We start from the raw sequence: 23,530 nt of genomic DNA on the forward strand, positions 1-23,530 counted from the left end.
CAGAGACTAAAACCGAAGCAACTGCATCTGTTTCCTTTCACTGCTTCCCTTCAGTCTTCTTGTCCCTGAATATTTTTTTTTTTTTTTTTACGGAGTCTCGCTCTGCTGCCCAGACTGGAGTGCAGTGGAGTGATCTCCGCTCACTGTCTTCCAAGTTCAAGCGATTCTCCTGCCTCAGCCTCCTAAGTAGCTGGGACTATAGGCGTGCGCCACCACACCTGGCTAATTTTTGTATTTTTAGTAGAGATGGGGTTTCACCGTGTTGGCCAGGCTGATCTCGAACCCCTTACCTCAGGTAATGCACCTGTCTCAGCCTCCCAAAGTGCTGGGATTACAGACGTGAGCCACCATGCCCCGGCTTTCCTCAATCTTAAAATTCTTTATTTTAGTAACATTTGATTTACTTGAGATTTCATGGTGTTATGGGATACACAAAAAACAAGGAGTTGGAAGACCGTTACTCAGGTCTCAACTCTGCCTCTGTCATGTGCTGTCAGTGTTGTTGTGCTGCCTCTAACAAGTCGGTTTTCTTATCTGAGGCTCAATGTTCACATCTATTTAATGGGATTAATGGTATCTGCACTTCTTGCTTTTCTCAGCTTGTTACAAAGTTTAATGAGATGTGTATGAAAGCACATGACAAACTGTGCTGTACTATACAAACAGAAGAAAGTGTTATTATTTTAAGGAACTGTCCCCCAGTTTTCCTGTATCTTCCCTCACATGTCTTCAGATCCCTCATTCTATGTTTTGAGCTTTTCAGGGTCTCTTTTTCAAACCTCTGTCTTCATTCCTTCAAGATGCTATGTCTCAATAATAACTCTTTAAACTTAGCCTCTGACTAATAATTTAGTATGAGAAGAAAACTGAGACAGTCTTATATTATTTATTAAAATTGTACCAATCTTTGAGAAAAATAGGATTACCTGGCAGAACTTTATGTCAGGCACTTTCCAACACTATGTCTTTTTTTTTGCAACGATCTCAAATGTTTAAGAGCTGTATAAAAATTTTACTCCCTTTGTGGGCCTGAGTAATCAGGTGTAGTCATTGCCACCCCCAAAAACATTCTAACTAAGAATCATATTACCTTAGAGAATACTGGAAACTGTAATTGTGCAAAACAGGGGCATGTCAATGCCCCTGTTTTTTTGTTTTGTTTTGTTTTTATTTTTTTTTCTGTTGTGGTGGAAAAAGAAAAGGATTAGACTCAAGTTTTTAAGTTCATAGATTTCACTATTTACTATCTGTGTGGCCTTGGGCAAATAACTTATTATCTCTAAACAAACAAAGTTATTTGTTTTGTCTGAGGAAAAATAAATAGAATCAACAATGTCTGTCCCAATGCGTGATTGGGAGTGATGGTATTCGTTTGAGTTTGTATCTTTTGGTTTCATGTGACAGGGACCACACAGGTAATCCAAACAAAGAGCTTCTGCTATAAACACATGTGTGAAGTAATGAAGGAACTCATGGAAATCAGAGAGCAGGAGGTGTGATGGAGCTGGACCTCCCCAAGCCCAGAGACTGGACCTCTGCTCATTATAGGGAACTCGGCAATGGAAGTCTACAAAGCCTCATCCCGGTGCAGGGAGTTGGGTTGACTCTGTTGCTCTTCATGTTTTTTCTTTTAATTCTTCCATCTATTGGCTTTTCCACGTATGCTTCACCAAAGCTCGGGTCAACTAGGTCTCTCTCACTCACTTCTGTCTTTTGACATCCTTTCTGTTGCTAAGTCGTTCTCTTGATGTGTGTTTCCCAATTCATAGTTTTACAAAGAACAGCCAGTTCTTGGACCGGCTCATTTATTCAGTTTAAGGAATATGTTCCTGTCTAGATTATGAATGGCCACTCCTCCAATAGTGGGCCCACATTGGTGCAATCAACTCTCTGCAAAGGGGAAGATATAAAGAGCTGTAAACATGGCTCTTGTATGTGCAAGGGCGGGGCATAGAGAAGTTTCCCATAAAGAGGTAGAGCGTGTTGCCTAAGGGGTCAGGTTCTAGACTTTGCATGAATTCAAATCCCGACTTTGACACTTTGAAAAGATGTCATGGCAAGCAAGTGACTTAGGCTCTCTGGGTCTCAGTTTTCTGATCTGAAAAATTAGTGTGATAGTTCATACCTCATAGGAGGAGTATTGATGAGTCTTAAATAACAAAAGTCAAGCACTTAGCACAGTTCTTGACACAAACTAAACCCTCAGCAAAAGCTAGCTATATCCATATCAGGAGAAACAGGTTTGATCCAACACTTGGGGGTACTCTATTAACAATTATTTACATCCCCTTTGTGTCGAGATAAACAATACTGACCTGTCCTGGTCTCTGTCTCCAAAATACACCCACATCCTAAAAATAGGGGGCATTCTCCATGACCTGACAGAATCACCTAATGCCTCACTGAGGAAACAGGGTGCTACAGGCTTTTGAAAAGTCAGCGTTAGGCTCTTCTCACTGGAATTTAAGTAGCTGACTCTCGGTTTACCATCACTGGGCCCAGTTCATGCTGGATGGCGAATGCAGGCAGCCCAGTTGAGCAGCGTACTAAGTGTCAAAGATGAGGCCTTCTCCAGGGGGCTGCCATGTTTGCAGAAATGGCAACTAATTTCTTCCAGCATTTTTCCAACAGGGTCTTGGGAAATCATTGGTTTTCACGCAAAGAAAAACACAGTGAGCTAAAATATACATTAAATGAGATGGAGTGCTTGTTTCAGGATGTAGAAATTTCCTTTACTGTTATACAGTGATGCTTTATTTATTTGGTTGTGTCAGAAAATCAGCCGTTTTATACAAGTGAAGTTCAGAGATAGCTGAAGTTTTTCCATGTCAGTTCTGAAAGTGTTTTTAACCTTTTTTATGAGTGTCTTCCTAAAATATATCACATACTTCTGCCTTCTTAACTGAAGATGCAAATTTCAAGGCTAACATGTATTGAATACTGACTACGTACCTGGCACCACATGTCAGTGCTTTATGTGCATTAATTTTCAATGACAGCCCCGTGAAGTAGGTACTATCCTAACTCCCACTTTACAGATGTGGAAACTGAGGCATAGAGAAGTTCAGTAACTTTTCCCAGGTTATAGAGGTAGAAGTGGTAGAACTGGGATTTGTACCCCACGCTCCCCAAGCTCTTAAGGAATTGGCCATGTTATTGGGTAACATTTCAGTTAATAACTGACCTGGATAACTGCTAACCGTTAAAGTAGGACCTTTGGGAGTCTACACATATCATTCAGAAACGTATCCATTACTCCAAACATTCTTTGACTGCTTTTTAAAAGGAATTAGTACTCAAACTGGCAGCACATATTTTTGAATATCCATGACTCTTTCTTCATTCAGCAGATGCTACTTGAATCCCTACTATATTTCTTTGGGTCCGATGCATGCCAGGCACACTGGAAGCAGAGAAATATGAGGCATATGGCTGCCTTCAAGGAGGGCGCACTTTAGAGAAGCACCGGCTGGGACAGTATGTGAAACTTCTCTAATTTGTGGTTGGGAAAACTTTGAGAAGGTGGTGAGTTTTGAGCCCACACTTCAAGGAAATCATTTTACTCATCTTTATTCAATCCCTGTGTATGAGACTCATAAGTGAGACCAGTGGACACACGTGGAGTTAGATGCTTCCTTGGGTCCAAAGAGATCAGGGAAGAAATAGGAAAGACGTGCTTAAGAACTAGTTCAAGTCGGCCAGGCACAGTGGATCATGCCTGTAATCCCAGCACTTTGGGAAGCCGAGGTGGGCGGATCACCTGAGGTCAGGAGTTCAAGACTAGCCTGGCCAACTTGGCGAAACCTCATCTCTACTAAAAATACAAAAATTAGCCAGGCATGTTGATGTGCACCTGTAATCCCAGCTACTTGGGAGGCTGAGGCAGGAGAATCGCTTGAACCCGGGAGGCGGAGGTTGCAGTGAGTCAAAATCTCACCATTGCACTGCAGCCTGGGCAACAAGAGCGAAGCGAAACTCCATCTCAAAAAGAAAAAAAAAAAGAACTAGTTCAAGTCATCTAGCTTGGAAAAGAAGCTGTGGTTGGATGCTAATGGATGTTGGGTCACACTGAAGAGTGTACTTTCTATAGTACGAGTCTTTCTGAGATGGTGGCTTCTAAAAACAGAAAGTACAGGCTGGGCAAAGTAGCTCACGCCTATAATCCCAGCCCTTTGGGAGGCCGAGGCAGGTGGATCACCTGAGGTCAGGAGTTCAAGACCAGCCTGGCCAATATGGTGAAACCCCGTCTGTAATAGCCGGTCATGGTGGCAGGCGCCTGTAATCCCAGCTACTCAGGAGGCTGAGGCAGGAGAATTGCTTGAACCTGGGAGGTGGAGGTTGCAGTGGGCCGAGATTGAGCCATTGCACTCCAGCCTGGGCAACAAGAGCAACACTCTGTCTCAAAAAAAAAAAAAAAAAAAAAAAAGTACATTACAACCACATCTGTTGGGAAAAAATCCATGTTTAATGAGATGTGTTTTCCCATGTGATTAGCAAATGGGTGTTAAATGAAATTCCCAAGAGTAGTTCTGATAAAATAAAAAGAGTCCAGGAGCATTGCTAATAGCATCATTGGAATCAAGTGTATGGTTTTCCATTATGATGACTTTGATATATTTTAATAACTTTCTTATTCCAAAAGTAATGTGTTAATCAGAAATTTCCAGTAATATCTCTCATCTGGAAATAACTTAGATTTTTGAAACACTCCAGTATTTCCATATCTATTGGGGCATTCCTTTGATCTCTCTTTGAGTCCCGTCTCCTCCAGCGGAACATAATGTTATCTCCTGATGGCTCATATTCTTTATTATGGGAGCTGTTTATGCATAGTGCTGGTGTAAGTGTGCGTGATGATTGAGGAGAGATGGTTGGTTGTTTTGAGACCTTTTTAGTTAGGTCTTCTTTCTTTTTCTCAGGCACTGGCTGGTTGCCATTGGGTCTGGCTGCTTTCCATGTGTCTCTTTATAACCTCTTCCTGGTAAATTTTTTACCTTTGATTAAGTACTAGGAATTCTAATAGCCAGGCTAGTCAATATGTTTTTAGAGTAAGCATAAACAGGTTCTGAGAGAAGACAAAGGGGCCATCTCTTGAATCAGTGTAAACTCTGCAGCTACTGCTTTCACTGCCACAAATGTATTACTTGTCTGCATAGAGGTAATTGAATTTTGCTTTATTGGTGACATCTAGCTAAGTGGCATTACTCTTAGTGATACTTTGCCAAAAAGAAAAAAAAAAAAGAGAGACGAAGGAGTGAAGAAGGGAGGGAGGAAAGGAGGAGAAGAAAAGGAAGAAAAGAAAAAGGAAGAAAAGAAAAGAAAAGGTCCGTGCTTTCTTTTGGATCTCATGTTGAATTTCTCTCCTTTCACGTTTGCTTTTCACAGTGGATTAAACTTCATTGACTTGATGGTGCGACAAGGGAATATTGACAACCCTCCCAAGACTCCCCTGGTGCCAGGATTTGAGTGTTCTGGGATTGTTGAAGCTCTGGGGGACAGCGTGAAAGGATATGAGGTAATGTTTTGATTCTCACTTGAAGAGTAATATTCATTTCGAATCCATTGAGACAACAAAAGATGATGCAGAAAGAAGTGTTTGAAATAACCTATGGCATGCATTATTATTATTGTCTTCTTATTTGGACTGTTGACAATGTTTATAGTCATTAAGGTCTCATGCCTTTCTTATGGACTATCTTGGTTGCTCCCGGAAACATTCTGGTGCAGTGAGCAGGACAAATCTTGTCTCCCCCTTTAGTCATGTCATGCAGCTATTAAACAAAAGTGTTTGGTGTTGGATTAACTAAGTGTGCGTAGCCCCTTCCCATATCCAGAACTCTCATTTTCTCATCATCTTCAGCTCAAAATGCAACTACAAAACACAGAAGTTTGGAGGAAATGGACTCTCTATTACATAGCTTGGCTCCTTCAGAGTCACTTAACTGGTACATTTAAGTGATCATTTATAAATCCCTAACTATTTCAGGGATTGGGAAAGTAGCATTTTGGATGAAGAAGATCTTAAAGAGTGAAGTACCTGATAAGTAGAATGGAATTGGCCATGGACTGATGGCTTTGGAAGTAGCGAAATGGGCAAAAAGGTTTATTCTATTATACTGACTACTTTCGTATGTGTTCAAAATTCTCCTTTTTTAATTTGTAAAAAGATGTATGACCTTTCCTACTATTATAACGCAAATCAAATAGAAACCAATCTATAAAAACTCCGAACCTGTGCGCAAGTCAATTGCACAAAATTGCAGTCGTTTGGAGTCAGAAAAACCAATGCAAATCAGGTACAAGAGCTCTTACTCATAACTAAGTGCTCCCCTAGGGAGGAATGAACATTTGAGAACCGACTATAATCAGAAACATGGAGAAGTTATCTTTTTAAAGCCTCCACCACAGCCCTGCAAAGCAAAGATTGTTATCCCCTTGCAGATGAGGTTTGAGAGGGTTCAGTAATTTTCTGTGAGGTCAGAAGGGTAGTTAGGACTAGCAGAACCCGGATTTAAATCACCAGAGCTTGTTTATCCTCTTTACAGTCTCATGATCTTCACTCCCTACTTCCAGCCCCCAAATACTGCGATAATAAATGCAGGACAGGAGAACTAAAGAAGAATTCTACAAAATGCAGTGCCAAAATGCCCTTGAAATGGAATTGGAGCCTGGTTCTCAGTCTCAATGTGTCTGAGCCTCAGTATCCTGTGAAAATATCAATATGCTCCAAATTCATTACGGAAAATGTCTGGAAATCTCATCCCACTTATCAGTAGTTTTGCCAATGGTGTCCAGATAAGACAGCAGATACACGTTGAGGAAGAGGCCGTAAATGAGCCTTTTCTTTTTTTTTATATACGAATTTACATTTTTCTGTCCCCAGGTAAGCAATATAACCAGAGGCACACTATCTCACCCTGAAAGTGCTACACATAAGAAATACTATCTTCTCTTCAATCCTCCACATGGTCCCCAAAGAAAAGATCACGCAGCTCACTCCATTAACCCCGAGCATTGAATAAATAACCAATTATTTTAGAATATAACAGGAAACAGGGACATTGTTGGACTTGGTTTAGAGGGAGAACTTACTATTCTTGATTATGTATATTTTTCCTTTCAGTATGACTTATCTTTTGCTAATTTGCCCTGGCTTGTTTACCACCAAGCCCACCCTTCAAACTCTGTCCCTTCCCATGACTTGTGGCTGCACCAAAAAAATAAGTCACCTACTCGTTTCCAGTTAGGGTGCCATATGGGAGAAAACAGGCACTAATATTCCTTCTGTAATTTTGACTTAAGATCTTCAGTCATATTGGAGATGGAATTCCTTGCAGCAGCACACTGAATGGCTCTCTCGGTTTGATAGATGGCAAGAGATGATGAAAAGCCATCACCGGAGGCCCAGTAATAAAGGAATAATTTGGGTGCATTTTGGCTGCACCCAAATTATTTTTTTTTCTTAGCAGAATCAAATAATGAGATGAAGTGGATATGTATTAAATGTGCTGGCCTCTGCACTCTGAGGCTGGAGCTGAACCTATGGCTTGGACATATTTGCTATTTTGATAATGAAATGGAAGTGATGCAGCAAAGTCGAAGAAGAGATGTGTGAGCAGCCAGCCTGCAGTGATGACCATGAGACCACTGTCAAGGTGGTTGAAATATTCTGTTCATTAGACTCTGTGCTGACCCTGGAGGCCATCAGCTACGCTGTGGGACTGAGGCTGTATCTTTGAGTTTTTGTGATTCTGTGAAGAAGAGGATGCTAGTGTTAGACCCTCGTTATCTTCTGAGGCACTGAAGATGATATTCTTTTCTTTTTTTTGTTTTTTTCTTTTTAGATGGAGTCTCACTCTGTCACCCAGGCTGGAGTGCAATGGCGCAATCTCAGCTCACTGCAACCTCTGCCTCCCGGGTTCAAGTGATTCTCCTACCTCAGCCTCCTGAGTAGCTGGGATTACAGGTGCCTGCCACCACGCCTGGCTAATTTTTTGTGTTTTTAGTAGAGACGGGGTTTCACCATGTTGGCCAGGCTGGTCTCAAACTCCTGACCTCAGGTGATCCACCCATCTCAGCCTCCTAAAGTGCTGGGATTATAGGCGTGGGCCATTGCCCCCGGCCTGAAGATGATATTCTTCACATTCATCAATTGGTCTTCACCCCTTCCGGGGATTAGGACACTCACTGACAGTGGGATAGCTTTTCTTTCCCCTCAGTTTCCTCCTTAGACAGCTGTTCCTCCTGCTTCCTGAAGTATAATGAGTCAGTATTTAACTGCTGATTGCTAAACTGTGAATTCCATCAGGTCAGGAACCAATCTGTTCTGTTAAAGAGCGAACATGTATTGCTCTTTCCTCATTTTCCGTGCACCATGTTAAGCGCATTGTGTGTGTATTATGCCATTTAGTTTTCATAAAGACCTTTTACTAATATTATACCCATTTTGGAGCTGAGGAGACTGAACCCTGAAAAGTTCAACTAATATTTCCACACTTTGTAGGTTCCCCTGTTATGCACCCGTAACTTTATGTTTCCTTTGGAGCACTTATCTCAAGTGTAATGAATTAATTATTTGTATCTGGAATCAGACTATCTGAGGCCATTTCTTTAATGGTTTCAAGAGGGTTGAGGTGGGCTCCCACCCCTGGTCAGATTGAACTTTTACCTAACGCTAGGAGGAGATGACAACAGTCATGGTGACTCCCAGGGTTTCCATAATTCTCCCTCTACAAATATATTAGCACTAAGAAAACTCACCGTGGCCTTGGGTGAGGCTACGGCCAGCTAGATGAACCAGTGCTGCTTTAGAATCCCCCTAAAATCAGCAAAAACACACATTTAGCTGAAGACCAAACCCCTTACCAAGAAAAGGAAAGCTCATCGATACTCACATCCTCAAGCTCGAGCTCTGTCGGGGTGTTTCCCATTGTCTCTGTATCTTTTCCTGCAGAATAAGAGAAGGACTCTCAAACCAGCATGAGCCGTCAGTCAGGATAGCCTCCTCTTAGTAACCGCTTGTCTTAGCAACACCAAGAAAGTGGAAACTAGCTGGAACAAGGGAGAGCTCTGCAGAGAGACAGATCTGAACTGGAAGCCTTTCGCTTCTGCTTCTGCTCCTCAATGACTCCTTCACCCTCTAGCCTCAATTTTCCCATCTGTATAAAGGGCACAGTAATAGTTCATTATTAGTCATCAACTTCAAGAACTTCATGGAGTTCTTGTGGGAATTATGTAAGGTCATGTAAATAAAGGCACTTAGCCCAGATTCAGGAACATACTAGTTTTTGTTTTGGTAAGTGCCATTTATCATTATCAATAACAATAGCTCCTAGCACCCCTGCCCCAGCAGTTTCCCTGCCCCGGCAGTCCCTGCCCTAACAGTGCATTCTAGTCAATTGCAGACACTGGTTTTCCCCTTTAGACCTAGAGATGTTTCCTATGAGACTATTGAAAGCTTCTCCAGGATTGAATTTCTTCCCTTATTCTCTCCCATTTCCCACCCATGGAGAAGTTAGACAAGGTTCAGTTACTTGTAATTATCCATCAACCCATCACTCACTATGCACCAAGTGTTGGGTCGTGCACTGAGAATCCATAAATCAATGAGACCCAGCCTCTGCCCTCTGAGATCTCCCCACTTAGAGGGAGGCTAGTCATGTAAAAGAATAAGCCAATATTATAATGGGATCAGCACAATGATGAAGGATTACATAAGGAATCAGGTGGACTTTTGTTGAAATCTTGTCTTTTTTTTTTTTTTTTTTTTTTTTTTTGAGACAGGAGTCTCACTCTGTTGCCCAGGCTAGGGTGCACTGGCACGATCTCAGCGCACTGGAACCTCCATCTCACAGGTTCAAGTGATTCTCCTGCCTCAGCCTCCCAAGTAGCTGACATTACAGGCAAGCGCCACCACACCTGGCTAATTTTTTGTATTTTCAGTAGAGAATCGATTTCACCATGTTGGCCAGGCTGGTCTCAAACCCCTGACCTCAAGTAATCTACCTTCCTCGGCCTCCTAAAGTGCTGGGATTACAGGCGTGAGCCACCGTGCCCAGCCTGAAATCTTGTCTTTACCACTTACAACTGTGTGGTCTTGGGCAGCTTATTAACTGCTTTGAGCTTTAGGTTCCAGTCTGTAAAATGCGAATAACAATAAAAGCTACCACATAGGGTTGTCATCAGAATTAAATGCAGTAATTTAATTTACTGTGTACTCAGTGCCAGCATACAAGCAGCACTCAATAAACACAAATACTAGCAGCAATAAGAAGACATGTCAGTTCTGCTTTTGTAGGGGAAGGTTGGTCATCAGGGAAAGTTTTGGAGAAAACATTTGAGCTGAGCTTTAAAGGAAAATCAATACTTTCCCAAAAGAAAGAGAGTGCCAACTGCAGAAACAGCAGATACAAAAGCATGAGGGTGTGAGCATGCACCTTCCTGTGTTTCCTGCTGCTTTTCCAGCATGGCCATAAGGGAGACACAGGCGTCAATACTGAACAAGCACAGGGGCTGAGTGTTCCTTTCTCCTTTGCTCACATTGTCTGAGCTCCCACCCACTGCTGCCACTTCTTATTGTTAGCTGATGTTTTTTATTTTTATTTCTATTTTTATTTTTTGAGATGGAGTTTTGCTCTTGTTGCCCAGGCTGGCATGCAATGGCGCGATCTTGCTCGCTACAGCTTCTGTCTCCCAGGTTCAAGCAATTCTCCTGCCTCAGCCTCCCGAGTAGCTGGGATTACAGACATGTGCCACCATGCCTGGCTAATTTTGTACTTTTAGTAGAGACGGGGTTTCTCCATATTGGTCGGGCTGGTCTCGAACTCCCAACCTCAGATGATCCACTCGCCTCAGCCTCCCAAAGTGCTGGGATTATAGGTGTGAGCCACCGTGCCTGGCCTGGCTGATGTTTTATTCTTAATTGTACCCTCTCTGGGACAGACTGCTGTCACCACCAGTGTGGAGAGCCACTCCCTTCCAGTATCCATGAAGTCTAGGGTCATTTAGGGGCTTGGGGAAGGGGAGAAAAGAAGGCATGTGGGGGCTGAGCCACAGATAACATACAGGTAAGTCTAGGCAAGGACTTCTCCCTCTGCAGCAGTCCAGGGAGGATTCAGAGAGGGGAAGACCTGCTTAGGTTTATGCCAGGCTACCCAAGGATAAGGAAAGGAGATGCAAAGAGGCAGTGAGAATGTCCTCCTTGCCCAGCTGTCAGATCATCATGTTGATTAATTACTTGCCTCTTTTCTCAAAGCGAGCAGACTAGACTTTGCCTTGCTCTTGTTGCTGTCACGACAGCCCCAGAAGACACACTAGGGCAGAGCAATTTGATTCTGTGGTTCAGGCGTCTTTCCTGAATTAGGTCACCCAAACCCCCACCCCGACAGAGTTGCCCTGGCAGCTGGAGAGAGGTGGCCAGGCTCACTTAGAACATTGTTGATGCTGTCCCCAACTGTCTCATTCACCTGAACTCCTCATTACCCAGGTCTGAATGGCACCAAGATCAGTCTGTTGTCTTTATACTATACCATCCTGTAGCCAAACGGACAATCAAGTCCTCTGGATCCTGTTCCAGACACACACTGAGGCTGAAGCAGCTCTATTCCAAAATACACAGAACTGGCCAACCTGGAAAATCCCCACGGTTTTGGGAGAGCTCACCTCCAGGCTACTCTGACATCCCTTGACCCCACCCACCATTCCCACACCCAAAAAATGAACTCTGTTATCTTTGGACCAATATCTGAAACATCGCCATCGTAATTTCATGCTTTTGACTTAAGACTGCATTCTCTGCTGAAATATTATCCCTTCCAAGTAGATTTGCCTCTAAGCCCTATCACTCATAGCACTTGCTATATGAAAATTATGAAAATATCAGGGAGTATGAATAATTTGAAAGCATGAGCTGTACCTCATTTACAGTTATATCTCCAGTGCCTGGAACCTAAGATCAAGAAGGGGCTTCATATGCAAACATGGCTCATTGTGATGTCATGGAAAAATATTTGGAATTAGACAGGCTTCACTCTGTATGTCATTAGGCAAGATACTCAACCATTCTTAGCCTCAGTTTCTTCATATTATAATAAGAATAATATCCTATTAAGCTTTCACATAGATTAAATAACTGACAAAATGAAGATTACAGTCTAGTACATTATGATTGTTTAGCAAATCATAGATTTTATAGTGATCAAATGTGCATATAGAAAAACCACTTGGCCGGATGCAGTGGCTCATACCTGTAATCTCAGCACTTTGGGAGGCCAAGGCGGGAGGATCACTGAGGCCAGGAGTTCACAACCAGAGATGGGTGAAACCCTGTCTCTACTAAATACGAGAAAAGAAAAAGAGCCAGGCATTGTGGTGCATGCCTATAATCTGAGCTACTTGGGAGGCTGAGACAGGACAATCGCTTGTACCTGGGAGGCGGAGGTTGCAGTGAGCTGAGATGGCACCACTGCAGTCCAGCCATCTCAGAAAAAAAAAAGAAAAGAAAAATAAAAACTCTCATGAGGAGGAATCCATTCTCCAACCAGGCTGTAAGTTCTTCATGCTTGGCTGTGGGGACTACATTTTTGAGAAGTCCTAAAGTAAGGACAGAAGTTTTCCAGGTGACAGGTGGTTTCAAAAGCATGAAGGAGGGCTCTGCATCGTTTTGCTACCTTCCTTATGTGCACTGACACTTCCCAGGACTTTTGCTACCACCTAAATAATGTTCAGAGTTTCAAGGAATGGGTTCTCAACTAACCAACTTAGCTTGTTCTGGAGAGGAGAGGGTAGTGGCTGAAGATGGGTGGACAAGAAACATAGAGCTCTCAATGGTTCATTAAATCAGTTGTATTGTGAAATGTACACAGTAGCTTTTTCACTGCAAATTTATTTTTAAAGTTATGTTTTGTCAACGTTTAAAAAAAAATGATTGTGATACTCAAAAATTTGGATAGAGTTAAGTGTATGAGTCAATAGAAACAATGTGTTTGGACCATGGATAGCTCCCAATAATACTTTTTTTTTTTTTTTTTTTTTTTTTTTTGGAGACAGTGTCTTGCTTTGTTGCCCAGGCTGGAGTGCAATGGTGTGATCTCAGGTCACTGCAACCTCCACCTGGGTTCAAGCAGTTCTCCTGCCTCAGCCTCCTGAGTAGCTGAGACTACAGGCACACGCCACCATACCTGGCGAATTTTTGTATTTTTAGTAGAGATGGGGTTTCACCATGTCAGCCAGGCTGGTCTTGAACTCCTGACCTCAAATGATTCACCCGCCTCAGCCTCCCAAAGTGCTGGGATTATAGGCATGAGCCACAGCACCCGGCCAGCTCCCAGTAATTCTGTTCTCTCCTTGAGCCTCTGTCATGAGGTAGTCTCCACTAACTCTGTATTTCCCCATGCCCAGATTGGGGACCGTGTCATGGCATTTGTCAATTACAATGCCTGGGCAGAGGTGGTCTGCACACCAGTGGAGTTTGTCTACAAGATCCCGGATGACATGAGCTTCTCCGAGGCTGCTGCATTCCCCATGAACTTCGTCACAGCCTACATGATGCTGTTTGAAGTTGCTAACCTCCGGGAAGGGATGTCTGTGCTCGTGCACTCAGCTGGTGGTGGCGTGGTAAGTCAGCTGTTTGTAACTTCTCTTCTTTAAGGTCATGATGGTGGAAGTGGAGTGACACCCCCCTGAGGTCTTACGTGAGCTATGTCCTTTAGTAGGAATCATCACTGTGGTTCTGGTGGAGTTCACATGGACAACAGAGCCCATATAGATGATTGCATTGGGGATAGGATAAGCCTGAGAGATGGTTTCTCTGCAGTTTTGGAAGGTCGCCAAAATGACCTGTGAGGAAACAGTGGCTCTCAGAGATGGTTCCTGTTGAGAAGCATTCTCAACAGTCTTGGTATCATGATGAAAGGTTGTGTCAATCATTGTAAGATGTCTTACAAGTCATCTACAACTGCTATTATTTGAAATGACAAAATGGTCATTTTGTCTGTGATTTAGTTTTTTCAATAAATTGCAGTGGACTGGAGATGGTTCCCATATTAATGACATTCTTACTAATTTGTATTCTACCATATTTTCTTGAGTGGGAGAAAGGTGGGCAGAGTTTGTACTACCACACTAGAAATCAGACATAAACCTGAGTACATTCATGAAAGTGGGTGCACATGTCAATGTCATCAGTCAGGTGTGTCTCTGCCAAGGGGGAGAATGGCGGAAATCAAAATTTCTGCTGTGGATTTCAGGGATGGCAGAAGTTTCTCCCGTGGTTTGTCTGTATCTCAGTGCCAGTCATTCACTGTATACTGCATGCCCGCTTCCTGGCAAGCACTATGTCTGTCATTGGTCTACTGGGGTCTGGGTGGAACGTTAGTGTTTCCGAGAGTGGAAAGTACTACCCACTAGTTCAAAACATATTTATTAAACACATAGCATGTTCTAGACTCTGTGGATATAGAGATTAATATTCTATCTTAGAGGCTTTGATTGGTTCTCAGCGTCACTGATTGTGTGGTTTGATGGACTCAGAAATAAACTCTTATGATTTGGTGTATCTCAGAGATATTTCACTGGAGGTTTTGCTAGCATACCATTGATTTGAAAAAAGAAAAACTTGGCATTCTATAACTATCAAAACGCTATATAGTGTGGAGCACATTTCTATTGTTTCTATCTAAGAAAACAAGCTCACCTCCAGAACCATGAAGGCAAAGATAGGAAACTTTAGGAATGCCTTAAGAAAAATATCTTCAATCACTTTAGCAAATTTGCTGATGTCTTTTGACCATGAATAAAGACATAATAAAAACTAAGCAGCCCGTAGAAAAGAAATGGCTTTCAGTTCCAGTGGATCTGCTAACAGCAAGCGAGCCATTTAGAATGCTGGCATTTATGATCTTAGTGTGCTCAGCATACAAAGCATTAGAGACTTGTTTTCATACGATCAGCATAAGCTTCAGTCTTTACAATGATGCTGGACTCAGTTCTGTTGAGAATTCATGTTTATACATCGTTACCTATGATATTTCATTTCATGTTTTTATTTTTGTTTTGTTCTTGGAGCAAAGAAGAATGTATCAGGGGCGTGCGTCTTACAAAAGAGAAAATAATCTTGGAAAATAAAGTTTTTATCATGCTTTATTCTGGGCTTACAGATGCTACCAACAATACTAACTAAAGTATTAAACAGGTGAAGGAACTGGGGAAAGTGGATAATGAGGACTGGAAAATAAGTCAATGCACATAGCACAGTCTCTGTAGTCCTAAAACTTTGCTGAAGATGAACAATAGTTTCGTCTCTTAGCTTTCTAATAGTGAGTGAAAATAGGGGGAAATGGTCATCCACGTGAACTAGTGTTCATTTGATTGAAATAAAGCAGTTACTAGGGGTAACCATAGCTAACACTGGTTTTGGAGACCAGAGGACTCTTTCTTTCTCTGTGGTTTCTCATAAGAAATGTATGCTGAAATGCAATAAACATCCTCAACAAAGCTGTTATAGTAAATGCAACTATTTCCATGAAGTTTTTTCTTAGGGTGCGCTCCTAATGTAATCTAAGAGCAACAAAGTAAAGCAAAATGTAGTGAGAGCATATATTCTGGGGCCAAAAGGATGTGGTCTGGTTTAATCTTCAGACAGAGTTGAAAAGCTCAGTTGGACCCATCTCTAGGTGGGCTGGTCTCTCTGAACAGCGTTTCTCGCAACCAAGATTTGATAGGCGGTGTGTGGCAGCTCAAGGTTACCGTTAGAGAAGAGACTTTTGGCCAAGCGCAGATCCACATATGTGAGCACTCCACTGAGCTGGGATGGGTTGGGCACTGTCCTACAAAATCTAAGGAGTCCTGAAGACAGCCCACACCGTCACACTCCCCCACAGGGAGAGAGAAGACAGCCCACACCGTCACACTCCCCCACAGGGAGAGACCAGTGAGCCCCTGGCACCTGCATGTTACCTTACCTAACAAAAGGAACTTTACAGGTATGACTAAAGTAAGGACGTTGGGATAGGGAAGTTATCCTGCATTATTCAGGATAACCCAGCGTCATCACAAGAGTCCTTAAAGGTAGGAGTGGGGGCCGGGCGCTGTGACTCACGCCTCTAATCCCAGCACCTTGGGAGGCCGAGGTGGGCGGATCACCTGAGGTCGGGAGTTCGAGACCAGCCTGACCAACATAAAGAAACCCTATCTCCACTAAAAATACAAAATTAGCTGGGCGTGGTGGCGCATGCCTGTAATCCCAGCTACTCAGGAGGCTGAGGCAGGAGAATCACTTGAACCCAGGAGGCAGAAGTTGCAGCGAGCCGAGATCACGCCATTGCACTCCAGCCTGGATAACAAGAGCAAAACTCCATCTCAAAAAATAAAAAAACAAAAAATAAAAAAGGTGGGAGTGGGATTCTGAAGAATCAGAGAGAGATTGAGAGAAGCTCTACTGCTGGGTCTGATGGAGGAGGAGGCTGTGAACCAAGGACGCAGGTGGCCTCTAGATGCTGGAAGAGGCAGGAAATGGGCTCTCCTCTGGAGCTTTCAGAAGGAACACAACCCTGCTAAGACCTTCATTTTAGCCCAGTGAAACCCATTTTGCCCTTCAGACCGCTAGCACTTTAATATCCTAAATCTGTGTTTTGAGCCACTAAGTGTGTGTTAATTTGTTACCACGTACGGGAAACTGATACTACCAGTTTCCCTGGGGGCTGCCTCTCTCCCTCCCTTTTCATTATGGCCAGCCCGCAGAGGCCTGAAGAAAATAAAAGCAGCAAATTGCAGAACTAGGATTCCTACCCCAATTTGGCTGATTCCAAAACCTCTTTCCATTCAACAGCCCAAAATGTTGGGAGAGCCAGCCCAGATTCTTCAGTCCGTCATTTAACAAATATTTGTTCATCCTCTTCCCAGGGCTCAGCATAGATGTTTTCAAGATCCAAAAGACTGGCCCAGGTACACATTTCCTAACTTGATGTCAGTAAGATGACAAAGAAGATTAAACTAGTAAGAGCTGGGGCAAAAATTTCCTAAATAGGGTTATGTAAAGTGTGTAGCCCTAATGGCACCAAGACTTCTGAGTTTCATCAAAGGCTGGGATGGGGAATTTGCGGACAGCATGTGAGGAATATCCAACTAAGCTATGGTTTTAAAGAAACTTGAATACAGCATGGAAACATAATTCAGTCCAGAGCAGGCTACACTCTCACTGGAATTGCCCACTGCCTCCATGCTCTGTCATATCTTTGAGGACATTGTTTTCATCTGACAATAGCATGACCAGATGGCCCCAAATGGCAAAGCTCTTACTAAGATCTTTAGGAAGTGGTTGAAAATTGGCTCACAATCCTTTAAAGGAAAAATAACAGAATAAGTAACAGAATGAGACTCATGTTGGGACCTCAGGAGTTTTGTTGCCAGTCCCGTTTAATGAGCCTTGTTGATGAGGCTGCTGTGACTCTGAGCCTCTTGATGCGGGTGTACTCAGTTTCTGGAGAGTGGCGTTACTGTTCATGTGAGGTTATTTGCATTTGTGTCTGATATCTGATGCTTTGTAGTTTTCAGAGTCCTCTTACCTTTATCATCACATCATCTGAGCAGAGATTACTATAGGCAGTGAGCAAGCATCGTTCCCATTTTACAGAAGTGGAAGCTGATGGTTAGAGAAGATGAAGTGAACCTAGGTGCCAGCATGTGCCCCGGCTTCCCGACCCCATTCGATGCTGTCACTGCTCCACCACCCCCAGCCAGACCCTCGAGGGAGATGAGATGCCCCTCTATTCTGTGCGTCTTCAGAAACTGTCTCAGGGAAGATAAGGCAAGATTAGCACTCTCCCCTCCAGCCACTCTGACCTCACTCTACTCAGAACACTCTTTATCTTATGGTGCGCTCCTAACGTAATCTGATAGCATCAAAGTAAGCGAAATTTGAAGCTCTGAACTTCGTGCCTTTTCACATGCTGTTTTCTTCTTTCCAAAATGGTATTCTCTCCCAATTCAGATGTCAGATCCTCTGGAAAGCCATGCTGTCCTCTCTTGTCTGGGTAGCCTTAGCCCTTTAATAAAAGCTATAGGAGAATCCTTACAGCCTTTTATTTGTTTATGGTTTGATATGGTTTGGCTGTGTCCCCACCCAAATCTCATTTTGACCTATGGCTCCCATAATTCCCACGTGTTGTGGGAGAGACCCAGTGGGAGGTAATTGAATCATGGAGGCGAGTCTTTCCTATGTTCTTGTGATACTGAATAAGTCTCACAAGATCTGATGGTTTTATAAAGGGGAGTTCCCCTGAACAAGCTCTCTTCCCTGCCACCATGTAAGACATGACTTGCTCCTCCTTTGCCTTCCACCATGATTATGAGGCCTCCTCAGCCATGTGGAACTGTGAGTCCATTAAACCTCTAATTCTTTGTTGCTGTTGTTGTTGAGACAGAGTGTCAATCTGTCACTCAGGCTGGAGCGCTGTGGTGCAATCTCAGCTCACTGCAGCCTTCGCCTCCCGGGTTCAAGGGATTCTCATGCCTCAGCCTCCCGAGTAGCTGGGATTACAGGTGCCTGCCACCATGCCCAGCTAATTTTTATATTTTTAGTAGAGATGGGATTTCACCATGTTGGCGAGGCTGTTCTCTAACTCCTGACCTCAGGTGATCCACGTGCCTCAGCCTCCCAAAGTGCTGGGATTACAGGTGTAAGCCACTGCACCTAGCCAAACCTCTTACTCTTTATAAGTTACCCAGTCTTAGGTATTTCTTTATTAACACTGTGAGAACAGAATAATACATGGTTCATCCTCCCAGCAACATTTCATGGGCAGAGTTATCTACTGAAGGCTGTGTTGTTTGGTAAGAAGAAGCCGGGTAAACTGAATACAGTCTTCAGCTCTGTCATTTAATGGGGGGGCGGGCAGGGGGTGGGTGCAGGGGTGCGGGGGGGACGCTAGGCAAAGAACTTAGTTTCTATAAAATGGAAATGGTAACATTTACCTCACGTAAGGATTAAGTGAGAAACAAAGGGCTTAGCAGAATACCTGACATATAATCTATAAATGGTAAGGAGAGAAGATGAGGCAGAGGAGAGACACAGCAGAGGGGAGGGAGAGGTTTCTTTATATTCATCATACTGGGCACATATCAGTGGCTGAATAAATGTTTATTGAATTACTCCTGCCCAAATATTTGATGCAAAAAAGGTACTGCTTCCATGTATGTGTCACACTCCCTGAGATGATGAGAGTGACATTTTACCTTTCTGATATTCTTTCCCCAAACCCATAACCCCAATTGAATCACGATAAAACATAGTACAAGCCCAAATTGAGGGGAATCTATAAAATACCTGACCAGTACTCCCCAACCCTGTCATGGTAATGAAAACCATAGGAAGACTGAGAAACCATCACACACGGGAAGAGACAAAGGAGCTATGACAAATACATGCAAAATGTGGTTTCCTGGACTGAAAAGGGCCATTAATGGAAAAACGGATGGAATCAGAATAAAGTCTGGAGTTTAGTTAACCATTTGGTACCAGTGTTGTTTCTTTAGTTTGGATGTGTACCGTAGCACTGTGAGGCTGGCATTAAGGAAGTATGGGCAAAGGGTATCTTGGAAATCTCTGTACTGTCTTTTCAACTTCTCTGCAAAACTAAAGTTATTCCAAGATAAAGAGTTGGAGAGAAACACGGAGAGACAGAGTATCTTAGCCAAGGGATTCCATGAAGGCAAATGAGTTTCCAGATTCTTTCACCTCTAAGCATATTATCCACCTCTGCCGTGATGTCGTCTTCGCTTTCCCTACCATAAGGACAGTTTAGAGACAACCTAAAGACAGCTGTATCCTTCTCTAGTCTGCCCCAATTGCAAGTCACAGGAAGGGCTGGAAGAAGCATCCCTGGATCTCCACCGGGCTCAGATGAAGTTTTCTCGACAGGCATCCAGCTAAGACATTTGGGGAAAACACTAAGCAGGCCGAGAGAAGCTTCTCTGATCACCACAGCCTGGGCTGGACCATAGACCTTGAAAGGGAAAGCAGAGCTTAACTTTCAGATGGAGTTAAATTTGGTAGGAACTCAGTGATTAAATTCTATTCATTATGCATGAGGCATTTCCCAGTGTCATTCAAATTGGGAAACGGAACTGGTTCTTACTCTTTTTGTGTCTGGTCCCTGCCACATAGTAAATGCAGTAAATACTTGTGAATCAAAAAGCTGTCACAAGCCATTTTTTTCCTATACTCTAGAAGAGTTATTTGCTCAACTAAGGACAGCCCTGTCAACTGAGTTATTCCCAGGGGGAGGAAATATCATTCCCAGTGATCTTGTAAATTTAAATCCATTAAGCAGTCTTTGGGGTTCTCTCTCATGCTATCCAACAGTCTGAATATTCTTCCCAGATTTTTTGGCTGCCTCTGGTATGTAATATTCATTAAATGAGGTCCCCTTTTCATGGGCCCTGTGGCTGTCCCAGCATCACTCCATCCATCATCCCATGGGCCAGCTATGCTGAGTCCATTTCCTTCAAAGCCCCAACTAGCAGGCAATGCGTGGGATCTCAGAGCTGGAAGGGAATTAAGACATACACGCACTTTTGTCAGTCAAGTACTATGTACTAGGCTCTTCAAATACACTGTTCATGGCTGGGCGTGGTGGCTGACACCTGTAATCCCAGCACTTTAGGAGGCCAAGGCAGGTGGATCATCTGAGGTCAGGAGTTTGAAACCAGCCTGGCCAACATGGCGAAACCCCAACTCTACTAAAAATACAATAATTAGCCGGGTGTGGTGGTGTATACCTGTAATCCCAGCAGGAGAATCACTTGAATCCCGGAGGTGGAGATCGCAGTGAGCCGAGATAGTGCCATTGCACTCCAGCCTGGGCAACAAGAGCAAAACTCTGTCTTAAGAAAAACCGAATGCTGTTCATTTAACCCTCCTAAAACGCTCCCTGTTGAATAGTATGTGACAGAGAAAAGAACAGAGTATGAGCTCTAAAGTCAGACTCCTTGGGTTTAGTCCCAATTCCATCTTCCTAACCACACTCAGACTCAGTTTCTTCATCTGTACAGTGCGGATGATATTAGTGCCAGCCTTAGGTATTACTTATGAACTTGGGGCAGTGCTTGGCACATGACTAAACACCCGCTGATTTCTGAGATTAAGAGTTTGAGTGTGATTTTCTAGGCTGTAATGTTAATTAGTCAGAGGATCCAATTTGAACTCAAATATGGAGAGCTAGAGACTCCCGATTCAGTGCTCTTGACACTACACCACACGGTGGCCTCAGAAACATCTGCACCTCCCTCATTTCTTCGGCCTGTCCCACCGTGAGCCCCAGGATAAGGGAGATTTCACTATGGCCAGATACCTGGTCCCCAGGGTCCTGCAATCATGGCAAACGGAACGCCTGAAACTTTGAAGAGAACTAAATGGCTCTATCAGGTCTTTCATGAATAATCAAAGCAATGAGGATTAACTGCATCTGCACATCAGCAGGAAGGGCTGTGGCTGGGGACTCACTGCAGTGATTAAGACCCTCTTTCCCTAACTGCTGACCCTGGGAAACAGGCCCTTGCCTTCCGAAATGTCAAAGACATTTCTGAGATATGTTGTGGAACAAGGGCCCCACCTCCCTGCTCCCAGAAATCTCTGATGTCCACAGCACGTGACTGCATTCCTCCTATCAGCAAAATGCCTTAGGTTAAAAAATATATAGATCTAAAAACACCTCTCCAAGCCGTGTCTATTGCTGAAAAAGCATCACTCATTCTTTATTTTAATTGTTTTTATCTCCTCGACAGTCAATCATGATTGGCTCAAATGAACTAACTTTATTATAAATATTGTACAGGTGAATTTGGCCTCTGTGACAGGATTTATTCATGCAATATTCATTGAATAAATATATAAGCTCAGGAAGACAGAAGAGCTAAAGTAGATTGAGCTCAATAATTTCCATACATTGCCTATAAGAGACTATTGCGTCTCATTTTAACAGAGGAAACAGACACAGAGAGGTTAAGTAACTTATTCCAGGTCACACAGCTATAGAGAGGAAGAGCTGGCATGTGAACTCTCTTTGAATACAGAGCCCATGTTTTTAAGTGCTAGGCTGTGCTGACAGGTAGGCAGTGCTGAAAGAAGCTGTGCCTCTGCCTAGGGTGAGATGAAATGGATTTCACTCCACGGGTCTTGTTGGTGGACTTTCCCCTCCATGAGTTGAGAACAGCCTGAGGTTTCCCAGGAGCTGAGGAAGCGGGGAGGATCTTTAGTTGACACAGCTGATCTCTCAAGAGGTCAGGCAGATTTGGTGCTTGGAACTACCTTGATGTTAACTATCTGGCTGAAATTAAACCCCAGGCTCCCATGTTCATAAATTAAACCTCAGGCTGCTGTGTCCATGCAATTAAACCTCAGGCTGCTGTGTCCATAAATTAAACCTCAGGCTCCTGTGTCCATGCAATTAAACCTCAGGCTGCTGTGTCCATAAATTAAACCTCAAGCTATTGTGTTCATGAAGACAGGGATGGTGTGAACACTTCGTCTCCTGTATCCCAACCACTGAGCTCAGTACCTAGCACATTGCTGCTGCTTCAGAAATGTTTGTAGAAGAAATGAAAGAATCAAGGGAAAGAAGACAGAAAAGGGCCATAACCAGCAGTATGTACGTTATAAAAATGGTATGAAACTTTAGGTTCCAGATTCTGGAATCAGAGCTGGTTTTCATGCCAACTTCTCTGGTTTCCAGGTGAGAGACCTTGAGTAAGTACTTTAACTTCCTTGGACTTTATTTTTTCATCTGTAAAGAACAGGTCTTATATCTATTGTATCCTTATTAAATGGCATTTTAAAAAAGGGATCTTGTAATAGACTTAGAGGTTCCCTGGCACATATTCAAATGTTATCTGGAATTATTCCTATTATATCATTATTATCATTGTCTCATTAGATGATGTTACACAACGACACTTTGGCATTTACAGCCAGAAGCAAACAGGTTAGGCTGACAGTTGAAACCTAGAGGTAGAGGCAAAGAAAGCCAGTCTCAGCTCCCTTGGTCTATCTTCCCTGACAGCCGCTGCTCCATGCTCTCATGAACTGGTGAGACTGTCTCAAGCCCCTTTCCAAGCATCGCTTTCCTTGACCACATATGAAATAATTGGACTTTAGGGAAAATTTAGCTCTACAGTTCTGGCCGCTTGGATACATGCTGAGAACTCCAAACACAGGGACTTCTCTTGGCTGGGTTTATATGACTCTGGGGACCCGTCCACTTTCCCAGCGACATACCCAAAAGGCCACAGTTGCTTTTATTATTGCCTTTATTAAGAAGAAAAATCACTTCAGTTGGGCAAGGGAGGTGTGTAGCAAGAAGCAGCCTCATTGCCTTTGAGGCGCGTGGTCTCTGTACTTAGCGACCCCCACCAGGCTGTCGGCCCTGGCGCCTCCATCACCCAGGCTGACCACTGGTCACTCTGATTGTGTTCATTTTGCAGCTCACGTCCTGGCAAATTTGTCGGTTTCCCTTTTCTTTGCACTCAGCCCCCTACT

General features: G+C 43.3%; 1 protein-coding gene across 3 annotated transcripts in view; it reads left to right on the forward strand.

Moving 5' to 3' along the window:
• Positions 1-23,530, forward strand: part of VAT1L (vesicle amine transport 1 like) — a 187,440-nt gene that overhangs the window by 23,713 nt on the left and 140,197 nt on the right. For all 3 annotated transcript variants that reach the window (XR_013412195.1, XM_028841289.2, XM_077986930.1), the window contains exons 2-3: positions 5,386-5,515; positions 13,399-13,614. Coding sequence is in view for 2 of the 3 variants with exons in the window: in XM_028841289.2 (XP_028697122.1) it covers positions 5,386-5,515; positions 13,399-13,614 (346 nt within the window). In the remaining variant the exon portion in view is untranslated. The remainder of the gene's footprint in view (positions 1-5,385; positions 5,516-13,398; positions 13,615-23,530) is intronic.

The sequence above is a fragment of the Macaca mulatta genome, chromosome 20, assembly GCF_049350105.2.
Source record: "Macaca mulatta isolate MMU2019108-1 chromosome 20, T2T-MMU8v2.0, whole genome shotgun sequence".
Classification (NCBI taxonomy): Eukaryota; Metazoa; Chordata; class Mammalia; order Primates; family Cercopithecidae; genus Macaca; species Macaca mulatta.